The sequence below is a fragment of the Alosa pseudoharengus genome, unplaced genomic scaffold (genome assembly GCF_046254945.1).
Source record: "Alosa pseudoharengus isolate Yale_2024_CS ecotype anadromous, Long Island Sound unplaced genomic scaffold, YU_APseudo_1.1 YU_APseudo_1.1_scf_8, whole genome shotgun sequence".
Lineage (NCBI taxonomy): Eukaryota > Metazoa > Chordata > Actinopteri > Clupeiformes > Clupeidae > Alosa > Alosa pseudoharengus.
This window is the reverse complement of record NW_027468870.1, coordinates 37,777,032-37,802,572: the sequence shown is the minus strand read 5'-3', so window position 1 is coordinate 37,802,572 and position 25,541 is coordinate 37,777,032. Positions and strand designations below refer to the sequence as shown.

Below are 25,541 nucleotides of genomic sequence, written 5' to 3'. Positions count from 1 at the left end.
CCTCTATTGTATGGTAGGTTCCCCAATGAATATAACTGACCATCTTGTTAGTGTTCCAGTGCTCACCATGTTCTGAATACGCTGGAAGTCCTTATTCTCTGTGATCACAGCTTTGCGGAAGACTCTCTTTTCTTGGGCACTCCAGAAGTCTGACCCTATAGTGACCCAAAAGTATACAGAACTTTTCAAAAACCTGTCCATGTTACAGGCTACTTTCCCAACTCTGCCTGGCGGGCCATCCTATATCATTGAAATGTATAGTCTGGAATCGACCTATTCACCTCGCTTAATCCAAGGGGCGGGCAGAGAATTGTCTTTCAAACTGCCTAGGCATGCAATAGGCCAGCGCTACGACCAATCAGATATATCAAACTTTTACCGTATCCGGTCGGCAAAACGGCAAATACATCCTTCTTCGAAAGGAATGACTTAAGTGCATTGTGTTGCTCAACTTTCAAAGAAAAGTCCAACTCCTCCAAAGTTGACGCCAAAGCCGATTCAAACAACCGCTCTTCGTTCGCCATAGCCACCTTCCTTGTTGTTCACCGTCGCAGGACTGTCGTCATCTTGTTAAGCCCGCCTTAAGACTCAAAATAGAGCGCTGTGATTGGATGACGTCCATGGCGTCAGCCAATAGAAATCCCTATGGTTTGATACTAGACGTACAGGCTGAGCAAATTAATTTGCCGCCGCTAGGGTGCGTCTAGATTTCTAGGCTAGTGGACCTAGGAATCTGGACAATCTGGGGAGATTTTGCAAAGACTAACGTTCTTAAATCTCTTGCTTTGTATTCTTTGTATGTCATAGGTGAATATTACAAGCTGTTTTATTGGCAAAGGGAGGCTTAAGAAGGTATTATAAGCAGGGGTGCCAATAATTGTGAGCAACGTGTTTTTGTTAAAAATATTTATTTCTTTATGAGATTTTTCTTTTTCTCAAAATAAATTTGCTTCTCTTCAAGGTTGGATTTTTCCTATTTTTTTTTCATTGTGAGATTACAATAAATTACCAACAGATAATTTTTTATACCCATTTTTAGTCAACTTTAGCAGAGGTGCCAATAATTCTGGAGGGTACTGAATACCCCGACAACCCAAAATGAACCACATATACAGTCACCATTGCCATCTATGGAGTGTAATTACAGCTGATACCTGTATAGTGATAGTCATTTAAGGGGTGTGAGGAGGAACGATAATCTCCTCTGACCAAAAGAAGATCAAGAGCAGCCTAGAAGTGGAAATAAAGAAAAACATCACACACACATACGCAACATATGAAACAATTTTCTAATATGAAAACAGTAATCGGCTGTTTCTCAAAGTCAAGAGCGTATCCTAGACAGAATGCTTTCTTGCAAGTCGGGTGCTAGAGAGACAAGGCTACGCTACGCAACCAGTGGTTAAGATCACATGCAAATGAACAGCCTAGCAAGTGTGGAAGTGCATGTCATCAAGGTTCCGGCTACGCGCTACATTTGAATCGTGGAAGCGGTGGAAATTGTGCTGCTTTACCAGATGTGGGTTGATGTGGAGGAGGATTTGGAAAGGGAGTAGCCTATCAACGGCAGTCAGTTCGTAGGAGGAGGATGTAGGCTACTGTCAGCATCTCCTTAACTGTGCAGCTGCACTTTCCGCTAAACAACCTTTTTTGAATAGCCTACAGTATTTTCACACTCGACTTGGTCTTCACATATCACAATCCGTAGTTCATAATTATGTTAGTGTCAATGATAGGCTAAATGTTATAATTGACGACGGTAACGGTAGCCTAGTCTGTTAAGTCTCCACAAACTTTGCATTGGGCTAAGTTACTTACAGATAAATTGATAACAAAAGTAATATTATAAAAACACATAACTATTCATTCACATTGACATATGCACTTATGAACATGCACATTTACTTGATATAAATACCTGAACAAATGGTACGATGACATTAACAAAACACGTACTGCTTCTTTGCATCCTCCATCTCCCTGTTTTTTTTTTTTTTTAACTCACACCGTCAGATCATTTCTAATATGCCTCGTCCATACGCAAAGGATTGTGAGTGTTTTCTGAACGCCGAGGATCCATCGATCCTCGAAAATTCTCCGAATTTCTTAGAACGAAGGGCTCAGTACTTGATAGAATTTTAAAGCACCCTTGACATTGGAACAGTGCTTGGCGAGATTTGATGATGTAACGTCCTTGAAAGAGCGGTCTTGAAGGACCCATCCTTGACTTTGAGAAACAGCGCTCATCTCACCAGAACATCTCCTTGCACTTCATGAAGGCAGTGAAGGGCCAGTTCCGTGTTGGTTCCCCCTCCTGGGAGAACACTGGAACAACACATGTTCAGGAACTCTGTAACTGAGTCAGGAGAAAAACACAGTAGTGAAGTGAAGAGATGCACAGCTATGCAGAAGCCTCGAGGTATGTTCATGACCTAAAGCATGACGTTAATCAGCTTAGATCATGCACTGCACATGCACTCCTAAAACAGTGACACAGAGCAAGTCTCTGGAAGTAGTCCCTCCTTTGGAAGTAACTAATGGTGAGTTACTATGCAATATTCTTTTACTTGCCTGTGTTTACATGTTTGTGAAAACATGATACATTTTTAATCATCATCAATCTTGAAAAACTTGTATTAATTAGCTCTTACATGTATCATATAAGAAATGGCACAGACACTGGTATATCCAGCAGGACAGAATAGGGTATACAATCTTTACACTAAAGAGGCAACAGAGACAAGAAATAATTGGTGAAATTGAATCAAATGCATGTCCAGTATGTGTGCGTCAGTGTGTGAGTGAACCAGTCTGTGTTTGGTAAACACACCTCTGTCTTGTGTGTCTGTATTACTGGCTATGTCTCCCCATGGTAACCAGACGATCTGGGCGGGGTGCTCCTCATACAGCATCAGCAGCCGGTTCCGCAAGGGCGGGATCTCCGCCTGGAAGCGTGAGCCCACGTTGATCCTCCTGCAGTTGACATGAATAGATATGGAATGGATGTGATGCCTCGACTTTAAATAAGCTATGCAGAGGTGCACAATATAGGACACAGGAGGGGACTTACGGCTCTATGCTAACAACGGTGTCATCCACTACCATACAGATGCCATCTTTTCTGTCTGGGGATGAAAAAAACTTAAAACAATCACATTAATGACTACAAAAGGCACCTAATTAGTCTTTATGCTTCATTAGTCTGTGAGTCAGCGGTTATGATGTCATCTCCATCATTTTCATTGCTATGCCAACTCTCACACATTGAGAGTGAGATTCATTCATTTGATTGGCTCCATGCGCTCTTACACCAATCGAATGCGTGAGGGTTGGCAGCTCTAAATCACATTCAAAAGCTTGTTTTTCTTTTTGTCCAAATTTATTTGATTTGTGTCTGCTACGGTCCAATTACTTTTCGCTGAAAACAAACTAAACAAATCAAACATTTTTTGGCCGTCTATTTCTCTTGCCTGTACAGCTGTAACCACAAACACCAGACTAGTGACGTGCTTAGGCGTAGGGAAGAGCCAAACATCCAAGCGTGTCTAAGCCCACACACAGGTCCGACATGACGAGGATGGAATGAAGGAGGAGCACACAAACCCATAGCACTGATGAAGGAATTGGCCAGGGGTGGACAGGGATGCTGCTGGGGCAGCTTGTTGAAGTAAAGGCCACTTCCTGGCCTCAGCGGGCTCAGCATCGGCGGGGGGGTGTAGGGGGCGAGCTGCAGGTCGGGGTTCATCAGCTGGCCAGCCAAGTATGGGGGGGAGCGCAGCTGGCTTAGGTAGCATCCTGTCGCACGGAACCGCAGGCTGGCCAAGGCCTCCTGCTCTAACAGCTGCTGGGGCTGACGGGGGGTGGGAATGATGAGGGTTTTCAGCGACTCCAGCCGGCGAGTCTTTTTCAATCCCACTCCCTCTAGCGACTGAGCTGCCTTTTCCTACAGAATACATTTGTTTTAGTTTCACACAATAAGAATGGCCACTTTAGTTAGATTTACAGAACCACAGACCCCCTCAGGGTATGTCACTGCGATATTTTCTTGTCGAGAGAGAGCTGGTGAAAGGAATTCAGAGAGTATCATGAACAGCGTTCTTTCCGGAAACAACAGTGATTCCTTTACTTACAGTGGATAGCATAAAACTCTGGTGAATGCTGTTCTCCGTTGAGCCTTTTGTGACAGGTACGGATACAGGGATGATCAGGGGTGATAGACACTTCTTCTCGGAATACTGGGGTGACCACTGGGAGACCGACAGTTCATCAGCAGTGGTCTCCTCTGTTTGACCATGCTGTTACCAAAAAAACAACATGACCAAAGAACTCTTTGCATACCTCTGAATTGCAAGATGCTCTAAACTTGTAACTAAGTAAGCAACACAGGCAGATGTCAGATAAGGGTCACAAACAAGCTTGTGTTGTTATGAATCATAAGTATGGCACCTGAACAAAGGTGGGTGACTCTGGGGAGTGAGAGTCCACATGGTCACCTGCCCTAGAGGAGGCAGGATGAGCCCAGGAAAAGCTATCTTCAGAGAGGTCTCCACAGTCTGACCTGCAGAAACAGGAAGTACATGAATGGCATACATATAACTGATGGATACTGTCACATGCAGCAAAGCCTACAACTGAAACAAAATAGAACCCAACTATCATTGCAATCTTAGCATGCATAAGATTGTGTATTGACCTTGATGATTATTTTGTAATATTAATCTGCTGTCTGCAAGTGATAAATATCAGATGGTTTAAAAAAGTAGTCTGACATCCAGAAAAAGATAAACCTCAGAAACAAATATTTATACAATCAAACCTGAATAGTTATAGAAACAGTGAGTTGACAAAACATACATAACAACATAACAGTTTAGTTAAGTGAGATGTTTAAACTTTCATAGGTTACTAAAGGGCTCATAAAGCCTATAAAAACATACCAACCTTTAAATGTGAATATCAGGATAGGATCACATATTTAATATTTCTTATTTCATTATTTATTAAGCTGTTATCTTTACAATCTTGTTAGAAATTGACTTGGTTCACTCCTCACTGACCTTTCACAAGACTCCTGTCCTTCCTCTGCTCGTGTGATGACAGAGACACTACCTCCCTTCTAACAAAACCAGCATGTTAATATCTGCCTAATCAACAAAATGCTAATAAACCGGAACAATAAATAAATACAAATATTTATTTTTTTCCTTCTACTAAAAACAAGGAAACTGAAAGGAGGTGCGACACAAACCTTAAGAGACAGGTAGGGGGCACTCTCTGAGCTGAAAGAAGCCATTGCTACCTGGCTTGGAGATATAAGGAACCCAGGGCGGGAGCGTGGACGTCGGGAAACTGATTCTTCGTGACAAATGGGCAAAGGAAGGACATCGTCAATTGTGATCTTCTTCTTTCGTACTCTCTTTTTGGCCTTGTCAGCCATTTTAGGGACAGCATGCATTTCTTCTAATACACATTGAGTTTGTGGGGCAGGTGGTGGGACGTCTGCTGCTGAGCTAAATTCATGGCCAGAGATGGGCCACGGAGGCAACGTCTCTGACTTTATCTTTTTGACCTGGGTAAGACCTTGGGTTATGTGAGCGTGCTGACTCTGTTTGGCTTGACTGGAATCTTCCGAAGACACTGTCCTTTCCTCGTTGTGACAGTTGGTCGTCTCCCGTGACGATTGTAATGACAAGATGCTATCGAGGACCTGGAGGTCCGTCACAGGAAACTCGTTCAACGCGTTTTCCCAGCAGGAGTCGCTCAGGCTGTCCGCCCCATAAGTCTGTGCTGTTGCAGCCTCTGATGCATTGACACTACTCGGCCCTGGCTCCAGACTCACGGGCCACTGTGAAGACCCCTGCATATCTTGAGAGGTCACCACTTCATCTCTGCTCATGGCATACACACTCTTGGCAGTTCTTGGGATCCACTGATCCCGGCCTACCAGGGACTTCTCTTGAGAGGCGCTCTCAACCGTGAACTGACTCACTCCAAGTCCTCTGACCACATTAGAAAACCCTGAGTAGTTGTTGTAATTAACATAGCTGTGGTAATCCGAGCTTGCGGACTGGGTGTTGGTCTGGATGACAGTTTTTGGGGCGGAAATGTAAATCGTAGGATAGCCAGTTTGGTCACTGTTGCTTTGCGCACTTGGAGCGTCCACGGCCTTGGCTTCCCACTGTGCTGCAGGGTGGAGGGCGGAGTGGGTGGAGGTGCTCTCTGATGGCATAGGCTTGGGCTGAGCGCCATGCTGAGACAGACAGTGGCGTTTCAGGGAGTGGGTGTCACAGTAGCTTCGCTGACAGCCTGGCTCTACACAGGTAAACAGCTTCCGCTTTTGGTGTGTCAACATGTGGCCTGTCCTGTATAAAAGCAAAGTGACTGAGCACACACAGCAAATGTACACACTACACAAACAACACTGGCATTTTAAAAAAAAGTGCCCTTACAGATGATCATGACGTTTAAATGCACGCTGGCAGATGGAACAGACGTGCGGCCGGTCTGACTGGTGCGTCAAAAGGTGTTTATTCAGTGCATTTGTATTCCCAAATACTTTGCCACAGAAAGAACACTCATAAGAGGAGTTCCGGGCTTTCTGTCTGTCCACAGATTCATGTTCAGCCTGTTGGTACCTCTCACTCTTTGCTATAGTGTTACTAGCCTTCATGAAAACTGAAAACATTCAACAATAAAACAATAAAAGGAAATAATTCATATATTAGTTACACAATTGCACTTAAAGAAGCATGATTTTGCACTCAACAGTGAACTACATTATACCCCTCTCTTTCATGGTCCTAAAGTACCTGGTCCAGGGTTTTTTGCTGCTTGTAAGGCAGCCTGCAGTTTGTAGAACAACCTAATAAGTGAAGCTCTTTCGTTTGTTGTTGTTGTTATTGGTGTGTTCTTTTATGTTTCCTTGCAATCGTTTTGGTTCCCTTGCTAAAGGGGAAATGTTGCATTGGAACCCAAAAGTATTGAGAGGTAATGCAAAAATAGCTCAGAAAAAAATTACAGCATAACATTAAGAAGGCTGCACATTCCCTCGCTAATTCAAAATCAGGGAGATCATGGTGGTGATTTGTTTTCTGTGCTATATTTGTGTTCCCTTGCATTCCCTTATACTAGTTTTACCTTCCCTCATCACAATAATTTGCAAGGAGATGTAAACATATTGTGGGGGAATGCAAAAGCAGCTTAGGAAAAAATCACTACCATGACATGTTCAAAAAATAGTTAAAAAATAAATAAATCTGCTTCATGATTTTTAAGGGTCTTCATAAATCTGACAGTTGGAGAAATGATTGCTACCTATAAAATCTACAAACATACGGACCATCTTGGTTCTGCCATTCCTCAAAGTTTGTGAAGTGCAAGAAAGGTTCAGATGTCGAGTTAATTTTGAGACCTTCATCAGAGACATCAGTGAGGCGGTGACTAGAATGACTGAGGTCCACGACTTCATCCATGTAACAAAACTGGCCTGCAGTATATAAATAAATAAAAACTTGGTAATTGCATGTCACCACACACATTGTAAGGAACATTGGTGTCACTCAGTTCTGAATGACATGAAGCAAATTACTTGATAAATTTTACACTTCAGCATCAGTTTTATTTTGTATCACATTTTCTCACCTAAGGTTTGTATTCACACCATTATGAATCAGGTTTCTCCAACATTGTCTTAGAAAACAGATTTCACTCTCAAACTATTTTACTCAGCATCAATATCATAAGGCATTTATAAATATAAAGTTAGCACAATGCTTACAGTAAATGCTACTTTAAGCCTCAAATTAAGCTTTAACATAGCAAGAAGCTAGTATTACTGCTGAGGCATATTTTGTAACATTGAATAACAGCTAATGTTTGTAAATCAATGCATTCAAACATGTACACAATTATGATTTGGAAAGGCATAACATCCAACTCACCTTAATTTTAAATGACAATCTCTAGCTAACGTTACCTCACTAATCTTTGTTACCAATAGCAAACGGAGTAAATTATGTTAGCACTATAGACTACATCATGTTCAACTGATCAACTATTCTGATTAATGTTACGTCTCGAATTAAATTGATCGATAAGGGTATTGAATCCAACACTGTATATGATCAAACAAACAACAACTTGTAAAAAAAAAAAACAACTCATAAACAACATTAATGATAGTTTATCTAAAAATAATCTGACTAGCTATCAGCTAGCTTCCTGTAGGTTTCTTCTGCTTCTTCATCCAATCACTAAGTTTTTCGCTCTTTCCTTCTCAAAAACCAACGGACACAACCATTCTCATTGGCTCTCATTGGCTAAAAACTGAGCGGGAATTTTATTTAGATATACCCATGGGAAAATAATATGCTTTTCTTGTAGCTTAGATTTTAGTTTTTGAAGCCCATCTTGTTCTTCATAGGCCTACCTGGAATGGAAAAGCGGCACGTTAGGTTTGTGCAGTAACCAGCAATGCAATATTTTTAACTGCAGCTAGACTCCGAAGACAGCTGGGCACTGGCAGTTCATGTGGTATGACACTGATCTTCTGGTTATCAATTAGCCTTCAGTTGGATTTTCCCCATTAATACATAGGCTATGGCACATAATTAACAGAAGTTGGACACACAAAATTAGTAGTACAACCTAAGTATAGGCATGTATTTGTTCCAACAAACTTTGATATTTATGGTAGTGCATATAACAGCTCTTAGCACATTTCCCGAAGTAAAAACTGCTGTCACTGCTGTCACTGTCTTGCATTGTAAGCTACTGTATCCTACTGCATTGGCCCAGTAGTCCCTGGTAACAGCCGGGCTTTCTTTGCGCAGGAATAGTTCTCCTGACAGTCTTAAAAAACTCTTAAAAAAGATAACTGCATTGCTTCAAGTGTCAGAAGTTACTACAGTTTTAGAAGAAACATTTGCAGTTCATATGCAGGAAATGCAGTATTTTGGACATTTCACTTCGGGAATCGGGACAGTTTCTGTCTTTAACTGCCAGTGCTCTGTTTCTTTGTCTGATGCCATGCCTGAAAAGGCTACAGGTGCCTGGCAGGCTCCACACAAGCAACAGGTCTTCAGCCGTGCAATCTATGAAGTAACAAGACTCTCTACCTTCTCAACGTCCTGGACCTCTGCTTCTCTTTAGCAGAGGTGTGACACACGGGCGGGGTGGGTTATCAACTTCAAAGTCTTTCTTGTGTGTATATCGATTTTTCATTGCAATGGTGTCATTGAAACTCCCAACCTTCTGTGTCATTCAGTCCACATCTATGGCAAACACGTGGGGAATTCTAGAAGTTTCATCATAAGAGGACGTAAAAATTATCAGGGCTATGTCAGTTGACACCGCAGACATTAATAGCTGGTCCCAAGTCTCAGCCTGTTGTTCAGCACGATTAGTGATCTGCTGCGTTCTTGATGAAGTAGTGGTCAGTAAGCTAGGAGTTGGTTCCCTGGACGCAATACAGCCAGAAGCATGATGATAGCTTTCTCTGCTGTTGGCTGATCTCCTTCCCTGAGTTCTGGTATTTTGACATTGAACGTCATAGCTGCGATGTTCAAAAATGGTACCATTTACATTAGCAAATGTGAAGGATGTCTTAGGATTTCCTATCACGGGTTATCCTCTCTCACTCCATACAATAAGCTTGAAGAACCTTTGCAGCTTGCAGCAGTGCGTGGTATTTCTCATCCATATGCTGATATGCTTTTAGTCATCTCAGTGAATCTAGGGCAGTGGTCCCCAAACTTTTTCTTCCGAGGGCCAGCTCACTATGCCTGGCTCTAAGAGAGGGCCAGAGACTCGGAGTGCAGTAACCATAAATAGCTTAGCGCTGTGAACAGCAGTCTACCTTAGTTGAATATTCCATTACATTTAATCTATAGGCTATTGCAATTTAATACCATTGTTATCTGTGTTTATATTGCCATCTTGCCATATCAGTGTAAAATGTAGCTCAAATGAAATAATACTAATAATAGCATTCTCAAAAGCAGGGAGTCCCAAAAGTATATTTTGAACTCTGAACTTTGCATACACAGCTCAAGTTGTGAACAAGCAATATCCTACAAATTTAAAGTTCTCAAACTATGAGTTGTATGAAGTGGTGGCAGAAACTCACTCACCACTCACCTGATGAGAACTTTGTGAACTCTGTATGAATATTTGAACGAGTGAATAAAAAATATAAATAATTATACAAGAAAGTTCCAGAATTATGACTTGAATAGAAGTTAGTTAGTTATTAACAATTAATTGATAAACTTTTAGAATATTTTGAGCACTGATGCAGTCAGCAGAGGCCTCTTACATTGTTTGCAGGGACAGTAGGCCTACTATACATTTCATTCCGTTTTCGATGGCAAACGCGAAACAGCGCCAAAACAACCACCAGTGGACAAAAAGAGTATTACATGTGTACTGTTAAGACCCGCCATAGAGAATGAATGGGGGAAATTACGGAGGTTATAGTTTGACGATGTCGTACTCCCGTCCCGTGCGGGCCGGATCCTATATACCACTGACATGTTTTTGGGGGCCACCTAAAATGAGGTGGCGGGCCGGGCCATAGTTTGGGGACCACTGATCTAGGGCATCACCAAGTGCGCTTGTTGCACATGTGAAAGTTGAACGACATGTTTGGAAAAGGACTGAAATACATGTGTCGCTGCAGCTTCCATTTCAGTGTAATCGACTGGTGCTGATTTGCAGTGTTGATACCAGGCTCCCTCGTGCAGTGATTTTACTAGGAATCCTGACATGTCACGGAAGAAGTGGGCCTCCAGCTTATCTGCAAAGGCAACTGAATGCAACATCACACAGGTGCTGCCTTGACCCTCCCAATGGAACGTGCATCTTGTGGCTATGTCATGTCATGACCTTGACCCATGTCTCAGCGACTCTGTCTTGTGAAGCATAATATAATGGTGAGGCAAACAAGCAAAGCTTTTTACAGTTTTTTAACAATATTTCATGTTTATGTCATAATGTTAGCAACTCTTATGTTGTAGGGCTGGTATTAGACTGGCTGGCAGCAAAAGTGATATACTGCAGGAGGGGTTGCATAGTTTGGACCCACCCTGTAGAGTTCCAGTAGTTAGCTGACCAGGTTGTGCACCCAGGTCATAGTCATTGAAGGTCCTAAATCTCATTTCTGGCCTGGGTCCCAACCTTTTCTAACATTCTGATTTCTGAAAAAAGGGGTGTTGCCCCCCTGGGTATTACATGCACATACTTACACACGCACAGCTTTTGTGTATGTTGTCATAGCAGAACTTTGGTCCCTAGTCAGAGGTATGACTCCTCCTCTTGCTCAGGCCCTCGGTCCATAAAACATCTGGATTCATTCTGAGGACCGAGTTGTGACTTACAATGGTGAAGCCGATCAAGTGAAGTTGAAATGCTGCAATAAGGAGACTTGCTGTTGCATTGGTCCTTGTGAATTTGAAAATAGGACTCAAGTATGTGCACCATCCTAGATGCATCCTAGATTTAGTTAAACTTTTGTCTGTATACAGTCAGAAAAAATCATCTTCACATCACATTTTACAGAGGGAGGTGAAAATCATCAAAAGGTAAGTTACTTCTTTTACCCCTGTATCTGCATAGAACTAGACACTTATACTGTATGAATGTTATAACTGGACACTTAAGTGAAATATTGGGGGGAAGTCTGTGTTTTTGCAAAACTCTAAATGCATGTGTCCTTAACCTCTTGCAGTTTGAATTATTTTATCATAATTGTAATATGGTGCAGGGCTTAAGAATTGAGAAATGCAGTATCAATGAATTTACAAGTATTAGAAAAGTTGAGTGACTTTCTTGCACATGGCATTAAGATTATTTAGAATTTATATCTTCCCTGTGAATTGAATAAGAAGAATGAATATTGTACTTGATTGTACTTTATTCACAATTCAATTATGCCATATTCCTCCCTATTGATTTAGCTGAGTTCTCTTTTCTTCTCAAAGAGGGATATTCCCCATCCTGGCCACTGGCCCCTTTGTTCATTTCCTCTCCCCACCCATAATAAGCTATGGGCCCTGATTCCCATTTTGATTGGCATTTAAATTCTGTAAGGTCTGTTTCACCAACCCCACCCTTTCCCATGTCTCATGCACTCGCTCTCTCTGTCTCGTTCTCTTTTGCACTTAAAACTTCTTGAGCAACTGTGGTTTACACCCATCTATGCTCCTGCACTGTCTCAGGGGCTTTACAATGAAGACCAGCTGTGAGTTCACATGGTCTCTCACTCTCTGTCAACTCATGCAGCAGCGATTCCTCCCTACTGCTAATACAGGAAAGATTAATGAATTAACTATACACCCGGGTGCTCTGTGTTTTCTTTCGGATGCATTTGATAATGATTTTTGGACTGCGTTACTTGATTTTAATCAGGCTGGGTTGAGGGCCTCTGCAGGGTTCACCAGTTATTCCGTGTCTCTTTGCAGTTTGTAGATGGTTGCTTGTTCTCATGCTTTTGCAGTGAGTCACACATAATTTTGTTGTCTTATTGTTGCTGTTTATTGAGCAGTTTTATATTTTGCATATACTAGTCTGATGTCTATTACATACTTAGCCTAGCTCTCATGCATAGCCCCTGCTAGATACATTTGCTCTTACCCTCTATAATCTCACTCTAAGAACAAAGATAATCAGTGGCTGTCATTCTGCAGCAGATTGTTATGCCCCAAAACACTGATCTGAACACTGAGCTGATCTCCACCCACAGACACAACCCACCATGCCTTCATGGGGGCTAGGAGAGGATAAATCTTTGAGAGAAATCCGAACAGTGACCGATGGCCTGAAGAAGTTGTACCGGGAGAAGCTTCTGCCCTTGGAGAAGCAGTACAGCTTCTCCGACTTCCACTCTCCAGGCTTAGAGGATGCAGATTTTGACAATAAACCCATGGTTCTATTGGTGGGCCAATATTCCACTGGAAAAACAACTTTTATAAGGTAACAACAATTTTAGAATTATGAACACATGTTCAAACTAAAAGATGTTTATTGCTCTGTGAGTGAAAGTATATGAATCATAATTTAACAAACAAGTTATTTTGTCTAATAGCAGTTAGAACTAACGACTTTATGAGGGGTTCTCTTATACATCCTCAGATATCTGCTCGAGCAAGACTTCCCAGGAGGTAGAGTGGGGCCTGAACCGACAACAGACACCTTCACAGCCATCATGTATGGGGATGTGGAGGGCGTCATTCCAGGAAATGCGTTGATTGTTGATCCCAATAAACCCTTTCGCAAACTCAATCCATTTGGAAACAAGTTTCTTAACAGGTAAATAAAATGGGTGGTGGTAGCAAGAAGCTGGACAAGAAGCATGCAGTAGCCAGAGAAGCTGTGGGTTTGATTCCTGGCTGCCACCATAGTGCACTTGAGCAAGGCACTTTACCCTGAGTGGCTCTGGGGAGACTGGTCCTTGCAATACTTGAAGCGCATGTCGCTTTGGATAAAAATGTTAGATATTTGGAATAGGGTAAGGGTGGGTGAGAAGCACTATGTAGAAGGTGAAATACTTCTGAGAGAGGGTGTAATAAGAAATCAGATATTCCCAGCACAACAGAAATACTTCATTTTGAACTTGTGGGAATGTTTTTTTATTTATTCTTTCCAAATATTCCAGATGTACTTTTCTGTCCCAAAAAAATATAATTGTACTAAGGAGCACAAAAACTAAGAGCACTTTGTCAGATTTATTTGCTCAACTATTTTTCCAACAAATATGGACAATGTTCCAGAGGCTCCAATTGCTATGGCAAGACAACAGAGAAATGTTATCTATTTCATCAAATTAATTAGGTGACAGAATATGTCTGACAGACTTATTGACAAAATACGTTGCCAGATGTTTTAGTGTTTTAGTTGAGGTCAAAATGATGAAGTAGACATGTTTTTTTTCTTTTTTTTCTGTTTTCCTGATAATTTCTCTTTTGGTGTGACAGTATTTTTACAGAATGGTTGGTTATACAGGGTTTTTAAATTAAGCATTATCCTCTCCTATCCATTTTATTTAGTGTCATAAGTAACATGCATCAAACACTTGTTGGTCTTGTTGTTAAACTTCTTGCAGATTTCAATGTGTTCAACTGCCAAATCAGGTTCTGCAGAGTATCAGCCTCATCGACACACCAGGAATTTTGTCCTCAGCCAAAAAGAGACTGAGCAGAGGTAAGACATTGCAACCGTCAAACGTCTCATTCCTACCTCACTGCATTGTAAAGTCGACATGCCATTTTCTGAATTGGTTGCTGTGATATATCTTTCTCAAGCATACCCTGTCTTCTGGAGGTGGAGTTGAAGGAGTTGGAGTTGTTCTAGAGCTGATGTCACTTACACCCCTCACATTTAATTCTCCCTGCAGGATATGATTTTCAAGCTGTCCTTCAGTCATTCGCAGAGCACGTTGATCGCATTATACTCCTCTGTGATGCCAACAAACTGGATGTTTCCGATGAGTTCTCACGCACGATAGGGGCACTGCGGGGCAATGAGGACAAGCTGAGGGTTGTGCTCAATAAGGCCGACCTAGTAGACACTCAGCAGCTGTTGCGGGTCTATGGCGCCCTCATGTGGTCGCTGGGGAAGGTGTTCCGCACTCCTGAGGTGCTGAGGGTTTACATAGGGTCCTTCTGGTCGTCGCCGCTCAGGGTGCCCGACTACCGTCGAATGTTTGAGAAGGAGGAGGAGAGCCTCTTCAAAGACATCCAGGATTTGCCTCGCAATGCCGCTCTGCGCAAACTCAATGATCTGGTCAAAAGAGCTCGTTTAGTGAGGGTGAGTGCCAAATCTCCACACTATGCACTATTTTGAAGATCGGTGACAACTTTTGTATTATTTATTTTTCGTTAAGTTTGACCCACTTTGTGTTTGAACATGTACAGGCCCATGTTTACATTATTAGCTATCTCAAACAAGAAATGCCCTTGATGTTTGGAAAAGAGACCAAGAAAAGGGACCTGATCTACGACCTTCCAGACATATTTGCTAGGATCCAACAGCGGCATCAGATCTCTCCTGGTGACTTCCCAGACTGTGCCAAGATGCAGGTTTAATGACCTTTACTATAAACCAATGATTTGGCGGTAATCTAAACTATGCTCATCTTTACTGAAAATACTTCACTTACACTTCTCTTTCTGTTCCCTCTCCAAAGGAACGACTGATGAGTCACGACTTCACCAAGTTTAAGGTGCTGAAGCCCAAACTAATGACAGCTTTGGATGATTTTCTGACCACTGACATTGCGAGACTTATGCCTCTCTTGCACAAGGAAGAAATTGAAGTGGCCAGCCAACCAGGGGTGCAAGGGGGAGTGTTTCTGGGGCCACACAGAGGCCCTTTCAATAATGGCAACCCTTTTGTGCAGCTTCAGGAGAATATAATAGAAGGGGACATAGCAGACTGGATAGTTGCTAAAGATAAGGCCAAATACGACGAGATCTTTTACAACCTCTCCCCCAACGATGGCAAACTGAATGGCACCAAAGTTAAGAACTGGATGATCAGCACCCAGCTGCCCACCTCAGTCCTGGGCCGAATCTGGAAGCTTTCTGATGTGGACCGAGATGGCATGCTGGACGAGGATGAATTTGCCCTAGCGAGCTATCTCATTGAGGTCAAGCTGGAAGGTCATGGCCTTCCTCCAGTGCTTCCTGCTCATTTAGTGCCCCCATCAAAGCGCAAAAGGAAGAGTGGGAAAGATGAAGAACCAGAGTTGGTTGCACCAGTTGAGTCAGAGCAACCCACGGCTGTAGATGATGATGATGATCATAATGATGATGACGATGATGAACAATGAAAAGGAGACATAGATATTTTGATTTTACTGCTTAACTTAATCTCTGTATTTCTCCCTAATTTTTATATGGACTTAACATACTGTTATTACATTTAGATTGTACATTTATTCATTTAGCAGATGCTTTTATCCAAAGCGACGCACTGAATGAATAATAACACTCACGCTGTGGTGCAGAGGAGAACCTAGGTAGGAATTACTAGTACTAGTCAAGGTGTAGTAAAAGGACAATGAGGTAGAGGGAGGTGTGGGTGGGAAGTGCATGGTAAGTGTGTGTTAGGTGGGCCAGGTTGTTAGAAGTGTTGAGGGAGGAGGTGTTTACCATCTTGGTATTACCATCAAATAGCCTATTGCATGTAGAGAAGTGCCAAGAGAAAAATAATCACGTGTAAAGGTATTGCATGAATTTTGGTAAGTCTAAACCATTAGAAAACCAATTATCAAGGTTTGGTAATATTCACAACAATGAGTGAGTCTCTGTGCAATTGAATCAAATTTATATGTTGAAAATAAACTTTCCTTCTCTCTTCCTGTCATTGGATTCTAATGGAAAAACTTCCTTTACTGGAAATTACTGGAATGTCTTAATGATCTCTCAAGAGTAAACTCAAACTGTTATACCGTATATTATTGACCATCAACGTGGTGTTTTGAATTGCATGCTGCATTAAGCCAACATTCTGGAGTGGATTGGTTACATTTGTTTTTGTACAAGAAATTAAATGTATGACTTGGTGAAGGTGTAAAAAAAAAAATCCCTAGGCCGTATAGAATTAGCCGTAAGACTGTGACATGTAAAAAGTATTGTGTCCTGCAAGTTTTATATGACAGTGGATCCACGTGTTTAATGGAAATAGCTTATCTTTAAATAGCCTAACGTTACACCTCATTCGTGGAAGTCCGATAGAAATAAATATCCTTGAAGATGTTTGATTCACAAGACACCCCAAAGTTCAAAGACATGGCAAGCAAGGACACCAAACACGCATGCGTAAAGCTATCATGATTAGGCTACGCATAATTCACGAATATGCATTTAGTTTATACGAACGAAACTGAGGTAGCCTAATCTACAAAATATGGTTCACATACCACAAAAGAGTAATTGTTAGATAAAAAAACAGTAATTTAATCGACGTGTTTCCCTTTATACAGCTGTGGTCGGAAGTGTGCTTACGTTTTACATGTTTATCTAACTACGATTTCCTGGGCTGATCCCTCAGAATGTCTCGGCCCTTGCTCCGCCTTGGTTACATAGTAATTAAGGAAATATTACCTACTCGTTTCCCCAGAGTGAGTTCAATATCCAATAGTTCCCTACCAGTTTATAGCTGCTGTCCGTATCCTGCAGTTGCATTTAGAGCTAGTTCGACCTGCGCCATGGGTGTGAAAATTCATGTTGTTTACTGGTACGTACGGTTTGTGTGCAGACAATTTATTTGCATGATTTATTTATATACATAACGCTTAAACGCTACATCATACATTGTGAATAAATAAGCTGTCTGAATTAAGTTAAGTGATGGCTATGTGAAAATGTTTGATTTGTTGCGTTCTACGATTGTTGTTGCATAACCAAACGTTAGCAGCAAACATGCATGCACGATTATCCCTGTTATATGAGACGTTTTTTTTTTTTTTTAAGTAACGATTATGACCCATGTTAGTGCAAGGCATTGTTTAATGGTTTGACCAATGTGTTTGGCACACGGATTGGATTTGCGAGCCTTGTATTGTTGGCCAGCTAGCTAGTAGCCTACACCACAGCGTTGCTTCTTAGATCAGTGAGTGTTACAAACCTTTAAGGACTCAAAGCAATTTGGCCTTACAGATCTGGTTTCCTTGATGGCCAGTAGTTGTTATCACTAACAATGTTGTCTTTACTTTTAGTGGTGGATGAGGGTACAAGCCCAAGGTAAGTTTATTTTTTATATTCTATAGTTCATGATCTCTAGGCCTTTATGTATGTAGGGTGGATTGCTCTAATGTGGGACATGTTTTGCTTTTCAGACTTCTGTAGGGCCTAGCCCTAGGCAATATTATTAGGCAATGTGAAGGCAACACATTAAATCCACATCCAATTTTCACTGGCATTCATGTGGGGAAGAGCCGCACCCGCTGGAGCTTAGTGTCCCAGATTAGGACAATTTAGGATACACTTTCAGCAAAAAAACATGGCTAATATAAATATTGTTCACAGTTCACCAAATTCAAGACATTGCTTGAGGATGAATTCCCGGGCGAGCTTGACATAGTAAGTTGACTTATCAGAATACCTTTAAGTAGTTTAAAAAAAACGTTCTTCATAGGAAATGTTTTTCTAGAAAGAAAAACACTTTATTTTCCATAAAAACTATATCTGCGACATAAATGTTATTTTTAAACCTTGCAGACTGGTGAAAGTACCCCTACATCAACTGGATATTTTGAGGTGGAGGTAGAGGGAAAGTTGGTGCACTCCAAGAAGGTTGGTTTTGTTTATTGTCATGTGTTTTTTTTTTAAAAATGTATCTGTGTTCTTAACATTCTGCCAATGCAGTCAAACTTGAATTGGCCTACTAGCTGTATGCTGCTTAAAACCTGAAAACCCTGTTCCTCTGTTTTAGAATGGGGAAGGGTTTGTAGATGATGCCAAGAAGATGGATAAAGTTGTGAGTGCCATCGAGAAGTGTCTGGGCAAATAAGTGTTTGCTGACAGAGGTAAGAAACCTTTCAATTACATGTTCAGTTACATTTTTAATGAACATTTTGCATTGTCTGCATGTCTGCTGCTTTTGTTACATCTATGTAATATGCATACATATAAGTATATATGTGAATCTGTAAAACTTTTCACTTAGATTTAGCTATTTGATTGTTTTCTTCTCTGTTCTCTGTCCGCAGTTTTACTTCCTCTGTTGTACTTCCTCCTGGGAATTGCGAATGATAGTGTTGCCTGAAGTGTCTATGGCACGGGTAGCATTTGATGGTCTAGACTCTTCCTTGGAGAGGGCCGACAGTGTGTGTGTGAAACTCCTACAGTTGCACTACTTTATGGGAATTCAATTCATAGACAATTGGAATTTATTTAAGGGCATTGTATTATATCTGCTACCATCCAAAAAAGTAAATATTTGATGTTCAAGTGTTAATATACCATCTCAAAATAAAAAGAAACCACTGTTTTGAAATGTTTGAGCGTGAATATTTTTGTTGCAATAGAGAAGATTTCTGAAGAACCTGGGAAAAGAGTGCAGCATTTGTTTCTATAGAACATTTTGAACAGGCATGCCAAAATGTCTGTTTCTAAAACTGATAGTTCCGGTCCTTGATTGTAGTTGGCTGAATCGCGTTCTATGCCGTTGTTAAATCCAGCATAAACATATACCTTGACCGCATTTCGTTCTATATTACTGCGCTACCATAACTTCATACAAAAGTTAAAGTAGCTGCGTCTTGACGTTGCTTCGCAACCATTCAGATAGAGGAAATATATTTCTTGGCGGAAGAATGATTATCTACTGTAGGAATAACTCATTTTATTTCTAGTTGCTGTGCCTTTACTTTATGAAACTTTGCCAGGTATTTATAATAACAATTTTAGAAAAGCAATAAGCCACTCAAATCCGTAGGTTACACTGATTCTACAACAGCTAAGGGGGGTTTTAGGCACTAAGGAGCGTCGTGCCTAACAACGCCCCTTAGCTGTTGTAGAATCAGTGTAACCTACTGCCTCTCGGGGCTTAAGTAGTTGTACATCCTGGTTGGGTTACACTACTGGAAATCTAATGATTGTTTTAAATGGGAGGAATTATTGGAAAGATCCAAATACTTTCTCTTTGGGACCTTTCATAGCAGCAAGTAGGTAAACAGTCCTGTTAGGCCTAATCAGGGTGTGCCCACTTTTGTCATGCTGGCATTGTCATCATGACTCAGGTGAACCTTACAAACCTACAGCCTTACACACCTACAAGGTTACACTCTGTGCATACAAAAATGCACTATATAAATAAATGTGACTTGATTTGACTTGTGTACCAAACAAATAATTTGTTACCATGCAGCACAAATAGCCTAATGCAAACAAGTTGTGGCATCACATTTCTTAATAAGACATGCAAATAATAGACCACACCAGTAGATTTGTCTGACTTTTCATACTGTAGGCTTGTTGTTTCATGTCATCTGATTCCCATACCTGCGAAATGGAAGAAATCCTTCCCTTACAAATAAAAAATAACTTTGAAGTACAGTGCAGTTACACTCCAGTTGTACGAAGTAGAGTTCAGTACAATATTACTCTCATGTCCAATATTGCATTTTTGCAGTAAAGTACAGTACTATACTGCAATGCAGTTTTTTCATGTCCAAAATATTGCATTTCCTGCATAAGAACCACAAATAATTGCTCCAAAACTCCAGTTTTGATATTTAGAAAGCTGCAGTTTTGACAAGTTAGTCAGGTCCGAATCTTCAAGATTGTGTAACCCTGTAGGCATTTTTGAGGAAAAGTTATACCAGATTTTTAGAAAGTTCAATGTCTCCTGAACAAGGATCCACTGTATAACATTGAAATAAGGGTCCCATTTTCTTGTAATTGTTATCGAAACAATAGGTGCATTATTCACAGCCGAAGATGTGCTAATCTGCATAATACAAACCTTTATATCGGAATTGAAATCCACAGACTCGAATAGACATAGTGTAGTGAAATAAGCAGTTGTGCTCTCTATTCTTGTGTATTTTCTTTGCACTGATCTGAAGGAATAAAAGTTAAGGAAGCAAAATAACACGAAATCTCACAATTGATCGCTGCATGAAAAAAATAACTGTTTTTGGTTGTACTGTCCCCTTCAAGTTAAATAGTGCATTATGCAGGAATCAAATGTAACAAATTTGATGCAGTGCCACCAAAACAGGGACAACAGCATTTGGATATGTCAGTGAAGTCTCTTTACCATTATATCACTATAAATAAGACTATCAAAAACGGAAAGCCTTCAGGTCCCTGAGGTGATGGAGATGCTTTTTCCAGCTGGAGGTAGCTAGAAGGTACAGCCTGTCCAAAATCAACAGAAAATACAAAGAAGTGGTGCATAAAATCAAATGAGAATGGATCAACTGCAAAAGCAACTGCCATATAGACATGTTTTTTGTGTTTGTTTTTGTTTTGTTTTGTGTGTAAGTCTTGTGTTTTTGTCCTCTGTTGTGTGTGTATGATTTGTAAAAAGAGAAAAAAGAAAGAATGTAAGAAAGAATATATGATTTGTTTGACCACAGGAAGAACAGTGTTCCTGTAAAGGAAAAAACTGATGTGTTGTCAATAAACCAATCAATCAATCAAAAGGTCACCTGAAATGACAAGCATTGGTTACATGCCCATTATCCAGGCACCTGCAGAGACACTGAATACTGTTGTGCTGAGATGTAAACATGTGGCCAGAAAACTAGGGCAGCATCATGTTGTTATCACAGTGGATGAAGCATTGTTCTGTAAATTGATGGAGATGAAGTGGGCAAATGATGACTATCGGATTGCCTTGTTGTCAGATTAGGTGGCCTGCACATTGCCCTAAAATTCATTTGAGTCATCGGCAAGCACGTCCAATCATCTGGATTGTTGGAAGCATGGATTGAAGGCAACTAGGCCCCAAAACTGCAGAGCAAGTTATGGCAGGGAAGTCTTACAACAAAGGAATTAGAGCCCACAAAATCGCTCTGCAGGCCATTTGGAGGATGCTGTTGCCTCAGCTGCTTAGCTTTCTGGAAGACAGGAATCGTGACCATAACAAACTACTGGATAAGACACAGAACAGCCATGTGGAAGAACCTGTGACATTGCTTGCTTCTGAATAATTTCAAGCAGTCACAGAGGCCTACATTAAAGCCAACAACAACCCAAACTTCGGGCTCTATCTTCCGTCCCGGCGCAATTGACTTTGTATACTCGCGAGTTTGTCTTTCCTATTTTGCAGTCAGCGCCTATTGGAATTTTCCCTCCACAGGTACATGCCTGTAAATTAGGGAATTCGATTGCGCCCACGGGGGCGGTTCAGCGAAAAGACGGGGCGTGTTCCGGCGCAAACGTTCACTGTTGATATTTTGCAGTTTCAGAAAACAATTCCGCCACAGACCAGGGGCCGGTTCCCCAAAACGTTCTTATCGCTAAGTAGTTCTTAACCTATTCCTTAACCTCTCTCTTAACCTTATGGCATGATTCCCGACACGTTCGTACGCTAAATATATCTTCTGTAAGTCACACTTTCGTAAGGTTGGTCTGGACCATTCGTAGCTCTCTCTTAGCGTTGTTTGAGCTCTCAAGGCGCTAGTCGCCGCCACTGTGCAGCAGTCTTTAATCAGCGCAGCGCAGTACAAGTCAAACTATTAGTACGGTGTCTTGTGTAATTCCGCTGGATTTTCTTGTAAAAATTGTTTTTTTTGCATATTTTGCTAGTATTGAGTCTAAGGAAGAAGATTTTTTTTTGTCTTCAAATTTTCACGATCCATTTTCACACTTAGATGACATCATCATTTATATAATGCATAATTAAGACTGGGACTACTATCACTTGGGGGTCAAATGTGAGAAAACACTGGTAAAGAGGGTATTCTGCCTAATTTTTGGGTGCTGATTCTGAATATCATATTTACTTAGCTGATTTTTTAGTTTTAAACCTGCTAATTAGCATTTGCGGCCTAAAACTGGCCTCCATAGGCAACATAGAACGGGTGAATAGGGTAAAAAATGTAACTCCTTTATATTCTTATGAAACTTTACTAGTTGATTATTTATGTAAAGGCAATATTTTTTTGCATTACAAGTTTTCTGAAAATATATGTTTATTATTATAATTTAACAATAACTCATTAATTATGCACTAATTTGCATACATTTAAATTACAGACATCTGAATATTGGATAGTTAACATTGAATGTAGTCACGTTCAGGTTTGCCTTCAGAACTTTTTCTGGATTCAGAGCCTTAAAATAATGGCTTGTTCAAGCGCCAGTCCTAGGTTATGCCGATTTCAGTCGTCCCTTTATCTTAAGAACATGTCAAATTATAGTGCCATGAAACTCAAACTCCTTGCAGTCAAGTGGGCAATCACGGAAAAAAACGTCAGGTATCTCCTGGGCAACACGTTCACCGTGTACAATGACAACAATCCCTTCCAATACCTGCAGTCAGCGAAACTGGGCGCTCTGAAACATTGCTGGGTTTCTCAGCTTGCCCTCTTTATTACAACATCAAATATCGTCCCCGGACAGCTAATCGCAATGCCGATACCCTTTCTAGGCTTCCCACAAGCCCCACTAACACTTTGCCATCTGTGTAACACGGTCTGGACGTCCCCATGTCGCTTGCCATAGCCAACATGCAAGCCTCGAGTGCACCTATGGTTGGTGGTATGGATGACAGAATCTTGTATGGTGGACACCATCCCTGGTCGAACTAAAAGAGGCCTGAAAGTCCTGCAAGGGACTGATCCCTGTATTTCCAGATACCTGTGGTTTTGGTGACAGGGACGACCACATACCCGTTAAGACAAGTGGAGTGAACCAAGGGAAGTCCGCAGTTGATAAAGCAGTGATCCCAGATGCAGGAAGTGGATGGGACCTTGTACCGAGCGATCCAGGCTCCTCCTTCCAGGGATCCAGTGCTGCAGCTTTTACTGCTAAAGGTGTTTGGAGTCGAAGTGCTCACTAGCCTACACAACAACCACGGCCATCTGGGGGTGGACAGGACCACAGATTTGATATGACAGAGGTGCTACTGGCCCCAGATGTGGCATGAGGTGCAAAAGTGGCGTTCTGAGTGAGCACTGTGTGGTTGCTAAAGCAAGACAACCCAAGCCAGAACCTTCTTGGGAAATATGTTAGCCACTAAGCCTTTGTAGATAATCTCCATTGACTTTACTCTTTTGGATTGGGCTAGCACAGGACAAGAGAATGTTCTGGTAGTCACAAATGTTTTCTCAAAGTTTACCCAGGCCTTTCCCACCCCTGATCAGAGAGCTTCCATCGTAGCTAAGATTCTAACAGAGATGGTTCTATGTGTATGGCGTGCCAAGGAGAGTCCACTCTGATCAGGGGCGCAGCTTTGAGGGGGAGCTGTTAAAGCACCTGTGTGACACCTACTGTACATCAAAACAAAGACTAGAACCACCACTTATCATCCAGAGGGGAATGGTCAATGTGAACATTTCAACATGACACCGACTGATTGGGTGGTGCAACATCAAGAGTACCAGACTTCTGTCTATGCTAGTGCTAGGAGACACTTAGAAGAGGCTGCGGCATATCGTAGGCAAGGTGGTCCTAACACTGTAGTTCTTTTCAAAGTGGTTGTATGCACATCCCACCTCACTGAGGCCAGGTGCAGGACAAAAAAGCTTATCAAGGAAAGAAGAGTAGTTGTCCGCACACTGCAATCATAACACATAACGCAACGTTTCGACCCACTATGTTTTTAACTCAATAAATTTAGTTCTTCTGGGAGATTGCAGTGTGCGGTCCTGACACTGTACCCATATTACCACCTGGCACTAGTCTTTTTCTAGTGGGCAGTGGGCAGTGGTTGTGTAGTGGTTAAGGAGCTGGGCTAGGGTGCAGTAGCCTGAAAGTTGTCAGTTCAATTCCCGGCTTTCACTGTTATGCCCTTGAGCAAGGCACTTAACCCCAAGTTGCTCCGGGGACAATGTGATCCCTTGTAATATAGCTGACATACATAATACTGCCGGACAGCATTCAAACCCCTTCCACCTCCCACAGTCTGTTTCACATGAGATCTCTGCCAGTGTAGCAGAAGTAAATATTATCCCCGTCCCCTTCAGGACTTGGCAGTAGATAGGTATGCTACCAGCACGGTGAACTTTAAAGCCAGGTGTGTATGTGGAAAGGCTGACCTGCAGCGCTGGCGCACACGCCCACCCGTGGGTGGTGATCATATATGTAGCTTCCTCTCTGGGAGAACAATGCCGGTCATTTTAAATTTTTGGCGCATGGGTGTTTGTGGTTGTTGTTGTTGGAAGAACATGGCTTTATTCTTAATTCTAAGACTTCATTGCTTCTCTCGCACGCCCGGCCTGTTGGCTGTGGATAACCCGTTGATTTTAAAGAGAGCAAATGCACATGGTTTAGTGTCTGAGCAATGTTTTCCCTTGAGTTATTTGTTTTTGTATTAGTTCAGGCTGTGAAAGGGCCATCCGTGGTTTGTCTGTTTGTCTGTACCTTATATTCTTTTGTTTGTTAATTTTGCATACTGTCACTCAACTACCCATGCCTATGACACCTATGGTGTACTGTGTTGCCTGTACTATTATAGATTATTTACAAGACAAATTTATCTTAAGGTAGACAATAGAATGACATGGCAGGTCAAGGAAAGCATCAAGAAAAGCAAAGATTAAAAAATTGTTTTTGACATAGGCAACAAGAGTAGAGGTGTTTTTACACTTTTCAGACACTCAAAGTTTGAAAACTATGGATATTGTTTTAGAACCAACAACCTTTCTACATTATCTGGGGGTTTTGGTTGCAAAAAGTGGAATTAATTGTTAAAAAATTAGAAGAAAATGTGAAAATCACTTTTCGGACTAGATATAATCGCTTATTTTAAAACATACAGATAAAAACACTAAAGATGGATCGTGAAAATTTGAAGACAAAAAAAATCTTGTTCCTTAGACTCTATATTAGCAAAATATGCAAAAAAATCAATTTTTACATGAAAAT

The 25,541-nt window shown here is 41.3% G+C and overlaps 2 protein-coding genes across 3 annotated transcripts; both read left to right on the top strand.

Moving 5' to 3' along the window:
- Positions 1-11,523: 11,523 nt before the first annotated feature.
- Positions 11,524-16,053, top strand: ehd2a (EH-domain containing 2a). 2 transcript variants are annotated; one of them, XM_076273879.1, is made up of 7 exons: positions 11,524-11,579; positions 12,740-12,969; positions 13,129-13,305; positions 14,099-14,196; positions 14,390-14,802; positions 14,910-15,074; positions 15,182-16,053. In XM_076273879.1, the coding sequence occupies exons 2-7, from the start codon at positions 12,752-12,754 to the stop codon at positions 15,824-15,826; spliced, it is 1,716 nt and encodes a 571-aa protein (XP_076129994.1). In that variant the 5' UTR covers positions 11,524-11,579; positions 12,740-12,751; the 3' UTR covers positions 15,827-16,053. The 2 variants fall into 2 exon arrangements, with proteins under 2 accessions (XP_076129994.1, XP_076129995.1); XM_076273880.1 differs by lacking the exon at positions 11,524-11,579 and having other exon boundaries at positions 12,695-12,969.
- A 1,039-nt stretch (positions 16,054-17,092) lies between these two features.
- On the top strand, positions 17,093-18,996 carry selenow1 (selenoprotein W, 1). The gene is made up of 6 exons (XM_076273568.1): positions 17,093-17,235; positions 17,717-17,741; positions 18,027-18,080; positions 18,219-18,293; positions 18,433-18,526; positions 18,710-18,996. The coding sequence occupies exons 1-5, from the start codon at positions 17,207-17,209 to the stop codon at positions 18,508-18,510; spliced, it is 261 nt and encodes an 86-aa protein (XP_076129683.1). The 5' UTR covers positions 17,093-17,206; the 3' UTR covers positions 18,511-18,526; positions 18,710-18,996.
- The last annotated feature ends 6,545 nt before the right edge of the window (positions 18,997-25,541 follow it).

Excerpts from the sequence above, each read along its gene's own strand:
- ehd2a (XM_076273879.1), top strand. The coding sequence starts at position 12,752 with ATGCCTTCATGGGGGCTAGGAGAGGATAAATCTTTGAGAGAAATCCGA. Across the intron at positions 12,970-13,128 it reads GGAAAAACAACTTTTATAAG|ATATCTGCTCGAGCAAGACT; the intron begins GTAACAACAATT and ends ATACATCCTCAG. Across the intron at positions 14,197-14,389 it reads CAAAAAGAGACTGAGCAGAG|GATATGATTTTCAAGCTGTC; the intron begins GTAAGACATTGC and ends TTCTCCCTGCAG.